At 41.0% G+C, this 13,298-nt stretch overlaps 1 protein-coding gene across 6 annotated transcripts in view; it reads right to left on the bottom strand.

Annotated features, from left to right (window-relative positions):
- KIF13A (kinesin family member 13A) overlaps positions 1-13,298 on the bottom strand; it is a 115,307-nt gene that overhangs the window by 64,440 nt on the left and 37,569 nt on the right. For all 6 annotated transcript variants that reach the window (XM_068674753.1, XM_068674756.1, XM_068674754.1 and 3 more), the window contains exon 3: positions 9,167-9,179. In XM_068674753.1, coding sequence (XP_068530854.1) covers positions 9,167-9,179 — 13 coding nt within the window. The remainder of the gene's footprint in view (positions 1-9,166; positions 9,180-13,298) is intronic.

Here is a 13,298-nt window from a genome sequence, read left to right as displayed (position 1 = left end):
AAAACACAGCAAGCAATGCAAAGGCAGTCTCTCAGCACCTCCCACGAGCGGATTGATGCTCAGGCAGCCTTTAAGCAACAGCTGCTTTGGCAGACCACTCCCTGCTACATTTTTATTGCTGAGCATGAATGCCACACGGTATGGGATGTCCCTTTGGTCACCCAGGATCAGCTGTCCTGGCTCTGTCCCCTCCCAGCTTCTCGTCCACCCCAGCCTCCTCGCTGTGGGCAGAGGAAGAAACGGGGAAAGCCTGGGAGCTGTGCGAGCACCGCTTGGCATTAGCCCGAAGGCTGGTGTGCTATTAACGTTGAGTCGCACATCTGAACCACAGCACCAGACGGGCTGCTGTGAAGACTGTAACTCCATCCCAGCCAGACCCAGAACACACTTGTCCTCCCACTTGCTGTTTTAAAAGCAAGGGGAAGTATCCAGCTTATCCTAGTCTAGAAATTAACCCCCTCTTCCAGGAGCTTCAGGGGACAAGGCCATCTTTGCTGCCAGCAGACTGGCACATGAAGCTCTGCTGTCACAGCACCAACAAGCAGAAGGAAAGCAGTGCACTCAGTCTGTGCCCTCCATCTCTTAAAATAGGGAAGTTTGTATGAACAAATAATGAAAATTTGGTCCATCTATTGGATGCTTAGTTGGGTACCATAAAAATAAAGAAAAAAAAGAGCAGTAACACTATTTAGAAATAGAGGATGTGCTTCCTCTCCAAGACTGTACCACTAACTTTAGCTCTAGCCTACATCAAAGAGCAAGTCTGCAAAAAAATATGTTAAATGTTGCTGTCCATGTGTGTAAAAACAAACAAAATACTTCACATTTCTTCAAGCACAACTTTTGTTATTAATATTATGAAAAGTAAGTCTAAATACAGAAGGAGTTAAAATTGGACTGAACATGCTCAAATCCCTGAATGTGAAGTTGTATTCTGGATAAACCTGTCAAACATCGAGAGAATCTTACTAAGGAAAAATGTATTTTCTGGTAAATAGATCTTTATGCGGAAAGGGAAAGGGAAAGGGAAAGGGAAAGGGAAAGGGAAAGGGAAAGGGAAAGGGAAAGGGAAAGGGAAAGGGAAAGGGAAAGGGAAAGGGAAAGGGAAAGGGAAAGGGAAAGGGAAAGGGAAAGGGAAAGGGAAAGGGATTTCCCCCAATTTGTGACAAGGAGGTTTCCGTAAGAGTAGGTATTCATGTCTGGAAGATGTCTCCTTTCCACTAGGCTTGAAGACACAGCCAATGACCAATAAGCTAAGGCTGACCGAAGTTTCTGCCAACTGCAACCAAACAGCACCACAAGGAACTCAACGTGCAGAACCCAGTGAGATGACTATTTAGCAGACATCAACACAAGATGCACAGAAGTTTTACCATGACTTGGACTTCTAATGCTCAAAGAAGGACAACATCAGAGCCTTAAGTATCAGATGAGCCTGGGTATAGAGCCTAAACAGTATCAGATGACCTGCCTAATCTACGAGAACAGTACTACAGCTCAGCAGTGGAAGCTAAACAAAACAAAAAAAGAAAATCTAATTCTGTTAGACAAGCTATGGCAATGCCTGCTTTAATAAAAAAACCTGCTAGCATGTCAGTCAAAGGTTCCAGCTAGGTAGAAACAGAATGAGATTCAATGTTGTGTTCAGTGCGCTTGTAGACCTGGACCGGTGTCCTGTAAAAACACTTACACGCTGTAATTTTATTCAAGTTGCTTTTCCTGCACATCTGAGAAAATTACAGTACAGACACTGAGCAATGGCATTTGGCAGTTTTATATTGGCCAAACGCACCGTAAGCTGCAGTGTATTTGCCCCATTTTACCATGGTAAGCCAGTAATGGATAAGCTATTGATAGAAAATCTGTTTGTGTGTGTGTGCGCACTCTTTTGGGTTCCCAAGTGGGGTGGGAAGGAAGCACTTCTTTATGAAAACTTTGCTTGGGCCCAGCTTTCCCATGCCTAGTCTACCAACTGCTGATCTCCTTAGCGAGACAAACAATGCTGCAGGTCAGTATAGAGTAAGAGCCATGGGATCTCTTAGCAGAAATGCAAAACATCCTGAAACAAACCCTGAAGTGTGGGAGATGGTTATGGATCTTTTCCTTTTGGTTTCAGGAATGCAGAACCTCTTGGATTCCCTGCTGTTGCAGAATTACTGTACAATCTAACCTACAGATGTACCGTAACCAAACCCTTCCTGAAATGTCTGTTGCTGCAAGTATTTCAGGATAAAATATCAGGGTAAAATATCCGGATAAAATTTCAGGTAAGCACAGCAACTTTGCCCCCTCCCTTTCTCCTAATTATATGCACCATGCACCAAATGCAAGGTCTGAGAGAAGACCTGACAGTGAGACAATGCTTAGTCCACAGGAGTGAAATGAGTTCTGGAATTTCCTTCTGAAGAGGAAAACCAAATAACAAAAAACCCCACCCCATAACAATAATCTAACAGGGAGGACTGAGTCATTTACTGCAGTATAAATAGACAGAGACAACTCCATGAGTCAGGACTTTCCCTGCTGTTAGTCAAAGATGTAGTTTTGCTACTGAACTGTGAACAAAATGCATCCTTTGCTTTCCCTTATCTTCAGACCTCACATAAATAGGGTGCATTTCAGATGACTTCTGTGCATTTGTTCATCTTGCTTCACAGCTGAGCATAAAGAACAGGAATGTTCCAACCTGTTTCGTAACTTTCACAGTCCAAGAAGCAGCGTCTCTCTTCTCCCTTTCCTCTTCTTCTGTGGAAATTTCCCTCCTGGGACTGGGTAACAATACCTAATCTCTCTACAATCAAACTGCAAGCAGGTAAATTGCAAATGAAGACCTAATTGTAAGGATCCGAATGTGACAGGCTTATTCTTCTCCCTCGAAACAAACGATTATCTGCAGTGGATCTCACAGCCCAGTTCAGAGAGGTTGCCCAGACACACACACTCATGTGTAATGACATAAAGGGTCAATACAGGACTACTGTGGGCCGATTTAATCTATTGTCCTACACATTTTCCCCTCAGTTAAGGCAGCGAATCATGACTATTCAATGACTCATAATAATATAAATACTGATCTTGTAAAGAGACAAACTAAAATATGTTCTTACAGCCACTTCTCATAGAAGAGCAATTATCTGGATTCCTTTAAAAGGGTAAAAAAAAAAAAAAAAAAAAAGTCAAACTGATCCTAAAAAGTTCCAAAATGGTTATGAAAGACAAAAAATCTGTCTCAAAATAAAACAAATGTAAATATAGGATTTTAGTATGTTTTCACATTGCACATAAAAAGCCCAGGCAAAGACTTAGTCTATTTATAAAATCCTTCCTGGAAAATTGTCGATTCCTTCTAATAGAATAAAGTAACAAGATTACTTGGAAAAAAAAAAAAAAGAAAATCGGGCAAAAAAGTGGGAGCTGTTGGGGCATGCAATACCTGTATAACGTGTATAGCAACTGCAGAAAAACTCTCGTCTCCATTAAAACAGGTGTAGGGCAGAGTCCTAACTGAGTAGTGAGACCTATTTAATCATATATTTTTTTTAATTAAATAAAGATGCTAGCTTCTATTTTCCTGTCTTCCAGTGCAGGAAGCTGCAGGACATGCAGTCCTAAGAACAGCACGCAAACTCACCTGGGGTCAGTACAGAGAACCTATGCTAGGACAAAGAATAAAAAATCCCGTTAATCTCATCTAAGAAGGTGCTCCCTTCCTCCTCCCATCTTCGCTGATTATTCTTCCTTCAAAACAAATATAGTGGGTAGTACTTTTTCTTTTAATATAAGAAAAAACTGATTACTCTGCATACTCCCTAATTTTTTACTTCTTAAGACCCATTTCTCTGAAGAAGGTAAGAAAACCCCTGTCAATATGAACACAAAAGGTACCAGAAGTTCTGCTAATGCTAAAGCCTCAGACTCGATGGCTGATATTCCAGCTGGGCATTACTGGGCATTGAAAATGCCTTTCTAATTTTGGGGAGAATACTCAAAAACAAAAGTCAAAACCCTTATCAACTTATTTCAAAACAATTATCATAACATATTTGATCAAAGAGAGATCTGTGACGCAGAAACAGACCTTCTTAAACTACAGGCATCCTCTGTGAATTAGTTTTAAATATTTTTGGAAAATATATTGGGTGTTTTAACATCACAAGGCAAGAGTTTAATGCAAAAAAACAAGTGTTTTTTATTTGAAGCTCAACATTTAAAATTGCTACCTGTACCCCACTAAGATTTCATGAACCTTCAGTTATTCTTCTAAGCATTTCGGGAATACCTCTGTGACTCTATGGGCTACTATTTCTAATTTACTATTACTCTGATGTCAATTCCATAGCCACTGAACAAGGAAGCTTAAAGCATTTTAAATAGGTAAGCAAAATGGGAAAACCATGAAAGACAGGATACACCTACCTACCAGCTAATGCACTGGTTGGTGTTCAACCACAAGCAGACATAAGTCCACGCTGCTATTTACTGGGTCTAACAGCTAGACCCAAAATTCTTCTGCATTTTCAAGTTATGGAGGGAACCAAGAAACAAACCTTACAATTATCTTGTTTTTGCAAGATTGTGTACCTCATACTTCATTTTAGCATCTAAAAGAAACAGCTAGATATAAGGAACCCGCCAAGAACCTGCCATAAGGCAATAGCCTCCACACTAGAAACTGTGAGTGGAGATAAGAGATCAACAGTTGTGTTGTTTTCTTTTCCAGCTCCATTATTACAGTGTTGGACATTGCACTGTATTTTCAATCTAAGCAGTGCTGCAGTTGGGACAAAGCTTGAAAGTTTTATTTTATGGCTATGGAAACAGTCAAGTAACAGACAGAGCTACGAGTAATAAAGTCCAGATCTTTCACAATTGAGAGTTCAGAGTAAAAGTAAGTATATGAATTGGAGTATGTACTCACTGCATATTCATTATGAGAATTTTAATTCACAAATGTAAAAAGGGGAGTTGGGAAAAAGAGTTGGCCAGGAAGTGCTAGGTCCTGGTACTACTGTATTCAGAGCCACTGCAAGTGTGCACATTACCCTAGTTAAGAATTACTTAGGTCGTTTCTAGGTTAGCAAGAACCATGCTCTGAACATTAATGACTATTAAAAAACTAAGCCAAAGACCTGTTCTCATGTTTTTGGGAAGCTAATTAAAGAAAAGATACGGGGCTTTGACTCAGATTTCTTCAGCAAAGACCTACAGCAGTTTCAGACAGCTGTTTGTTACTGCTTTGCTAACGGGATGACTGGAGGTTCCACTGCAAAATGAATAGTGATGCTGATCAATACATTACGATGTCAGTGAAAAATCTGGAAAGTTGTCTCAAATTCATCTGTACCTGTCACTTAAAATGAGATAGATTTTGAAGCAGAAGAACCATTGGGTCTGACTACTACACAGCACATAAATTCTCACAGAATCAGAAAAGACAGCCAAGGGGTATTCACATTTCAAATAGCCAAAATAATATTCTGCAAAGGTCATTAGTATTAAAGCCCCTAATCAATGCCTTCGAGAATTACTATTTTTAAGGGCTTATGCATGCAAGTGTACCTATGTGAATTACTTACAGGTAGGGAGTATCATATCCAGTATCAGTGCTTGCCTGATTAAGCCATACAGAATCATAGAAGAATAGAAAAATTAAGGTTGGAAAAGCCCTTCAGGATCACCTGCTCCAACCATCCCCCTACCCTACCAATGTCACCCACTAAACCATGTCCCTACGCACCAGGTCCAACCTTCCCTTGAACACCCACAGGGACAGTGACTCCAGCACTTCCCTGGGCAACCTGTTCCGATGCCTGACTGCTCTTTCTGAGAAAAAATTTCTCCTCATTGTTTTAATTGTCGCCAATTGAGCAGTGTTTTTTGTTCAATTCTTTGTTTTACTTGTTGAAGAGTAGGGGCATGATGTTTCCATTTTTCCATTCACTAGGGACATCGCCCGACTGCCAGGACTCTTAAGCTATGATGGAGAGAGGTTTGGCAACTCCATCAGCCAGTTCCCTCAGGACCCTGGGATGCATGTCTTTGGGTCCCATAGACTTGTACCTCTTTAGATTCATCAGGTGGTCTCAAACCTGCTCTTCACTTAGAGCAGGTGGGACTTTGCTCCCCCAGCCTTCATCTACGGGTTGAGGGAAATGAATTACTTGGAAGCCCATCTGTCAGTGCAGATGGAGGCAAGGAAGTTGTTGAGTACCTCAGCCTTCTCCGTGTCTGTCATTACCAATTACACAGATATAGAAATTCACTCCTAATATAAGGAACTAGCTACCTATAATTGTTTACACACTACTATTTTCACCCCTCAGCCTATTTTCACACATGTTAAAGGCACGTGGTGGTCCCTGGGGACTCCTCCTGTCACCCCAGCACAGCATCCTCAAGGAAGCTGTGTCCTCTCTTGTGCTCTTCCTCGAGGCTCTGTGCAGAAGGGATGCCTCCTCTCACACAAGGGCTGGGGGATGGGAAAGAAGCACTCAAGCAACCCCTGAGAATAATCGGCAACAGAGTCCTTTATTGCTGGGACATCCTGCAGGTGAGCCTGCGGGATGTCCGTGGTGTTTGGTGACTCCAAGCTAACGCTTGGGATGGAGCCTGCATTGAGTAGCAGTAGCTGCCCTGCACCTCCCATCCTGTGCCCTGGGTTTATTTACTAGAACAAGGAGTTGGATGCAAACACAGAGCTTGATGATGATACGAACATAATTTAGGAAGAAAAGGCAGTAAAGGATGTGGGACAGACTTAAATAAGCTTTAGTTCCTCAAAACTCAAGAGAGGGCAATATGGAAAGTCACCTTTCTTTGTACCAGTACTTTTATTATTATGACTTAATTACTTTAGAAAGGAGTCTAATTTCACATTCATTATTAGTCTTTTTACAGCCTAATCCTCAGTATGGACTAGAGAGAGTCTGGGGCTTTCAGCATTTAGCCGTGCATTACCCAGACTGAAGATATTCCCTGCCATACACTGCCTGTATATCTATACAACACTGAAAATGCACAGATAACATTCAACAATCGTTCCCAGCTGACCAAAAGAAGTTGGTCACTGTTTGCTGAGCATCCGCTGTATGAAAAAAAACACAAGACCTACCACATACAAAAGTATAAACAGAAAATCCTAAGGCAGCACTGGTCTCAGCTTAGAAAAATTGCTTTAATTGTCACAACATTAGACGCCCAAGAGCAGTAATATGCTGAAACATGATGGTTGTAGAAACAGACAAAAACCCTAATATCCTTATGTAACTTTTCCTCCTACAGCTTCATAGCTCTGGAGTTGGACCGTCATCACAATTCACCCATGACTAATGACAAATTAGCTTATTAAAGATTTTTATTTTTTAAAGTTCAACACTTAGGAAATTTCATTAAAAAATCCTAATTTGAACATTGATTATGAAGGGTACCCAAAAAGCCGTATAAATCAAGAAACATCCTACTCTCATAGCATGTCTTTACACGCTCATAAAATGTATTTCTACTGATGGTAAGAAGCACCTGTCGTCTCAAACTGATAAACATTTCACACATCATCATAAACATCAGCATTATAGCTCAAGGATATTAATGACAATCTAACGATACCCGGCAATTAAGTGGCACATATACACAAGTATGCAGCTGGCATGTTTTTGTGAAAGAAACTCAAGGCCATAATTAAGCTTTTACATAATGTAAAAGAACAACTTTACCCGCCTACAATGGAATATGGATGGGGAACTACAGAAAAGAAAGGCTCTTGAAAAAAAGTAGTTTGTGAAATTACAGCAAAAAATGGGGGGGGGTGTTGCTTTTTTTTTTTTTTTTTTAAATACAACGGTCAAGCCCCTTTGCACTAGAATAACTTCATCTGGAATAGAATAACTTTGGCTAATGCTCTAAAAAAACAACAACAGAGGAACTAAAAACCAGGTCCATCATTTTAAGCGATTCAATGACTCACTGGAAAAAAAAATCAGTCCACACAGCATTTTAAACTGAAATATCAGTGTTATTTATTGTAACAACTTCCACTGTTGCTTACACCTGCTGTGACCTTAAATTATGTTTGGTTTTATACAATTATTTCAATTCATGCTAAAACAGATTTTGTTTCCTTGCCTAATGGGAATACTACACATCACTTACTGGATGATGTTGTCTTCTGACACTTTAGAAAAATACTTGAAAAATAGCTATACACACTTTATATTTATATACATATACACATACACACACATAAAAATAGCTGTCTGAACCATGAAACATATATTAGATGTCTAGACAGACAGATAGATATCCACCCCAATTTCGCTTCCCAGAAGGTCTACAAAATATTCTGCTATACCTGCAGAAGACATATCAGACTTGCACATAAACTATTTTTTGAAGATCTACAAATCAAAGAGAATAATGTAAAATAAACTCATTCACAGTAACTACAGCTCTCTGCTATGAAAATTAACATGCAACAGAAAGGACAAGATCATCATTCGACTGCTGTGGCAAAATACCAATGTGCTGTTTTGCATCTGTTGACAAGATGTAGTTGACATGCTCCCTTTCCCTTGTCACTGCCACCAGCCCTGTACTGATATTGTATTTCTCATCCCAGTAAGGCTTCTTCTCTAACCCAGTAGATACGTAACACTCATCCTCCCTCCCTTCCCCTGCATTACATACACACAGAGAATCATTTCTAGACAAATTCCGGTGCTCTCTGGCCACTTTGCAGAAATTATTAATTCTTGAAGATGGCCAATTACATACAAGAACAGTTTGTTCCTTCCTAGATTTTACCACCTTTTAAAGCAATATTCACTTCAAAGCAGATTTTTGTGCCACAAAACATTTTCCACACAATACTTACTTATTCTTTCACAGGTATTTACGAATGCAATGAAATCACGGCTTATCCTGCTCACAGCTTTAAGAAGTCATGTGCCTTAATCTGCATGTCAATTGGATTAATATGTAATCTTCTGGAATTATGAAGATAACTGAGAAGTATGAGGAATAGAGGGCTTGTTTTTTTGTTTGTTTTCTAATATGTTTTTATTTATCAAAGCTGTATATCGATCACATACTACAGGAACATGACAGACTCTTTGGCAGTGTTTGACATTTTTAAAGCAGGTCCAAACGCAAAGAGAGACAAAACACTTACCTTAGGTGGTTTTCTAGGTGATGGGAAGAAAATCAGCAACGACGAAGAGAAGCACAAATACGCCATTCACATAAAGGGAAGGCAGCAAAGAAAAAGAAAAGAAAAACAGAGTCAGTGTACTTCATTACTATTATCTCAGCTTTTCTGTAATCCATATTGTATTTAAGAATACTCAAATCAGAAGAAATCAGAAGATATTTATATGATACACCGTAAGTTTTTAACGAAAACATCAGAAGTTACTTTGTCATAGTACAACCACAGATAAAAAGAAAGGCAGGAAAATGCAATGTTCCTTATAGATATAAAATTTAACAGCACTGAGTTTCAGAAGGAAAGCAAGCATCCATTTTCTTTGCCATGGAAGTCAGAGCACACCCCATCTTTTGTTGCAAACTAAAACCGAGTCTGTAAACTGACAGATAAAGGTGCCAGGCTGTGAATCCCCACTGACTTCAGTAGTGCTACAGATACAAGACCGAGGTAAGGGTCAAACACTTGTTTCTTACTGAGTTTATACAAATGTGTAGAAAAATAACACCTATATTTTCCCAGGCTACAGAAAGCCTGCAGGGAGCACAAGAAACCAAAGTAAAAGCACCGTTATCCTTTTCATGCACAACTCCAACTGGTGCTGGCAGAAATAAAGCAGAGGTAAAAAACACCAAAAAACTGAAGACACCAGAGCAGAGTACTTCAACTTGTCCTTCCATGCTTTATGCTTATGCTGGCAGCCATGGGGTCACACAGTAAATTAGATCTGTTTGTTGTTTTTTTTTTTGGTGAAATTGCTTGAGCTGGGTCACTGATGTGTCTCACTGTGCAGCCTCGTGTTTGCTACTGCCAGTGCTGGAGAAGAGGCAAAAATGCAGCGGAGAGTTAGGCTGATGTAGGCCACTCATGAAAACTACAACCTTTAAAGGTTTCAATTATGCATTGAAATAAGCCTGAAGTGATGCACACTACAAGTTTCCATTTGTATTTCACATCAAGAAGAAAAAGTGTACAGATGTGAACAAAGGGAAGAAACACAGCCAAATTTGAGGTTTCCAAAATAACGACAGTGATGCAGGGTCTCCACCTACCCAACAAGGCCAGGCACTCTACACTAAATTTAACGATACCAAGAGGCTGATATCTCAGTGCAGAAACACGCGGGACCAAGCCTGGCTTTTACCCACCAGGCTACACACACAAACTCCACCGAGTCAGAGTGGAAAATAACTCCTTGAGCAATTTTCCTCTCAACCCACAATACAGCGGCTCAGCAAAAAGAAGGGCAAGACCACAAGAGGAGGGTAAGAGAAGCGAGTCCACAAAGACATCTTACACAATCCTTTCTGCCTACTCTCGGCTCGTACCTCAGATGACACGGCTGCCTAAACCAGAAGCTCCGTGGCTGGCACAGGGTGCTGCTGTAATGCAACCACGCGTTGCCTCCGAGCCAACGCACCGGCGGCAGCCCTACCCTCGCGACTTCTGCCAGAATCGCTGTTATCTAGTTGGAAAATGCTCTTTAGCTCTACCTTCAATATTTCTCCATTTAAACGGTTTTCAGATGTGATGGAAGTCCCACTTGGACAGCTTCCCTAGGCAAAGTCTCAGCAGCAGCCCTGAACTTTCTGTCCCTACATCAAGGAGGTGTTCCTATTGAGGCAGGTTACTCACAATTCTTCAAAATGATTTTCCTTTATTTTAAAGGCACTCATATCTCAAGAAATAATTCAAGAAGGTATGAACTTTCCTAGGGAATTCCCAATGGACAGCTGTGGCAGTTCAGTAGGGTCCTAACTACACCGATTAGTTGAAGAAAGCAAAGGCCAGCACAAAGTTTACCAACTGTGTTTCTGAGCACGTTATTACAAGCCCCAGGTAGAAAGGGGGTGCAGAACATCATTTAAGTGAATTCTTTCACACATTTCTTAGCGCTTTTCCTTAAGCAAGCCTTTTAGGAAATTTCCTCTCATTTCCCTCTGCTGTCTGTGCCAACAGAAGCACAGCAGCCACTTAAAGCACTGGCAGCCTGCAGATCTCCCCAGGTGGAAGCAGGACGCCCATCGCAGCTCCCCAGGACACCTGCCAGCATCACCAGCAGCAGCACAAGCAAGGGCCTCTGGAACAAATGGGTTATCTTGCTTTACAGGATAGCTTTTTTTTTTTTTTTTTTTTTTTTTTTTTAAGCTCTTTGGAAATTCCAGCTAACCGAGTCCCTGTAACCCTTGTCTTGGCAACGATTCAGATGGAGATACTGAAATCCTTTCTTCAGTCAGAAGACTCAGACTAGAAAGAAAAAGAAAAGCACTGTTTACAGTTTTACTGAAATCACATCTGTAGCAGCTTAAAGATGTCCTATAAAACCTGCATTAGCCTCAATCAATTTTCCACATCAGTTGGTTTTGTTTTATTTTTTTCAGATGTGCTCCATGGTTTCTTCCCTGTCCCAGAGGCCAGAACCTTTCAGCTTCATAAACAACTGAATTTGTCGCATTTTTTATCAGACGCTGACCATGCAGATCTGGTGATTCAGTGTTAGAGCGCGAGGGGGACGGAACAGCAGATCCCAGAGCCACAGCAATTCACATTTTGACTTCCCAGACTTGTTGCATGTTTCATCATCAGGGTCTAATCACCCACGGTGCCAATGGCAGCATGCAGGAGTACCTTCCGAGGGGCAACAAAACCTCCTGGAAGCTGAGCAGCCAGGAAACACCACAGCTGCCTAACCTTGTGCCTGAACAGTAACAGATTGTTGCCTAAAATGACAAAGAGCAATATGTACAATCAGACAGAAGACTGACTTCTCTGACATGCCAAGAACTCAAAAACAAAGTCATCACCATCTAGAGCCTGAAAAATTCTCGCAGATGGAGGAAGCATCAATTTCAATGACCTCAAAGCCCACTGTGCTATTAAACTTCCTTCTTCGTCCTTAAGCCATTGAGGCTATAAGCAAAGTATCACCAGGTGGATTTTCTAACTCTGCTGAGGAGTCGGTGTGCTGAGGTCTGCTCCTAGAAATCTGCTCAGGCTTTGTCTATTGCACTGGTACCAGGCCTCTCCTCTCCTGCTTGACAAACACATGCCGAGATCTCAAATGTGTAGCTACCTCAAATTTTTGTCCAGATAGAGAAAAACAATTTCTAGAAAGCTTCATTTCATACATCAAAAACTTCAAAGAACTGGTGAATGCCCCCCTCCCTCCCCAATCCATACAACGTGATTTCACCACCACTCCTTAAGAGCATCTTCAGTAGGGGTGAGGTACCTTTGAAAATGACCCCATAGGCATCAAACCAGGAATCTACGTGGAAGGAGACAGGGGAGCGAGGCATCTTTGCAAAACAGGTCTTAGATTCTTTGTTATGACACCCACACAGCCCAGTGCACCTCCAATTCAACCATGCTAAGAAGCCAAGTAGGTCACGATCGTGCTATAATTACTTCATTTTTTGGAAAGTATTCTGTGGATTCTTTTCCCTTCTCACTATTAGGTAATGAAGACAAAGCAGTAATGACCAACTACGTTAAGTAACCACACGTAGTATCCACAGCAGCTGACGAACCCACCACGTGGCTTTGCAGCTTGCTCTTCTACGCTGACTCCGCCAAAAATCATCATCCAAGGCACTGACTCTGAAATACCTTTTTGTCTCGTCACATGTGCAAGCACAGCAAATTCACAGCACTCACTGTTTCACCAAATATATAATTAAGTGTTTACATGTAGTAGCTATATAGTCATCAAGGTACTCTTCGGGATAACTGGTCAGAATTATTACAAGCAACTACCAATATACCAGAAAAGGGGGAGAAAAACCTTCAGCTTTTTACACAATGAGTTGAAAAAAATAGTCTCCTTTCTTCCTTCTGTAAGTATAAAGATTGGCAAGGTGAAAAGATCATCTTGATGGATAAAGAAAATGTTTCTAGATTTTTTTCTGAGCCCTCCCCAGCAGCATTTGATAGCTGCAGTCTCCACAACTTCCCCTCTCCATACTCCCCACATGCAGTTTATTCTGCTGAGAATTCTGCAGTCCCAGGAAATGAATGGGCTCTTTTTTACGAGCCTACAGCCTGCCTGTTCCCAGTTACATCAAGTCAGAACAGGTTATCAAACTTGTTATGCTTTTAT

The sequence above is a fragment of the Anas acuta genome, chromosome 2 (genome assembly GCF_963932015.1).
Source record: "Anas acuta chromosome 2, bAnaAcu1.1, whole genome shotgun sequence".
NCBI lineage: Eukaryota > Metazoa > Chordata > Aves > Anseriformes > Anatidae > Anas > Anas acuta.
The sequence above is the reverse complement of the archived record's forward strand: the minus strand, read 5'-3'. Positions and strand labels throughout refer to the sequence as shown.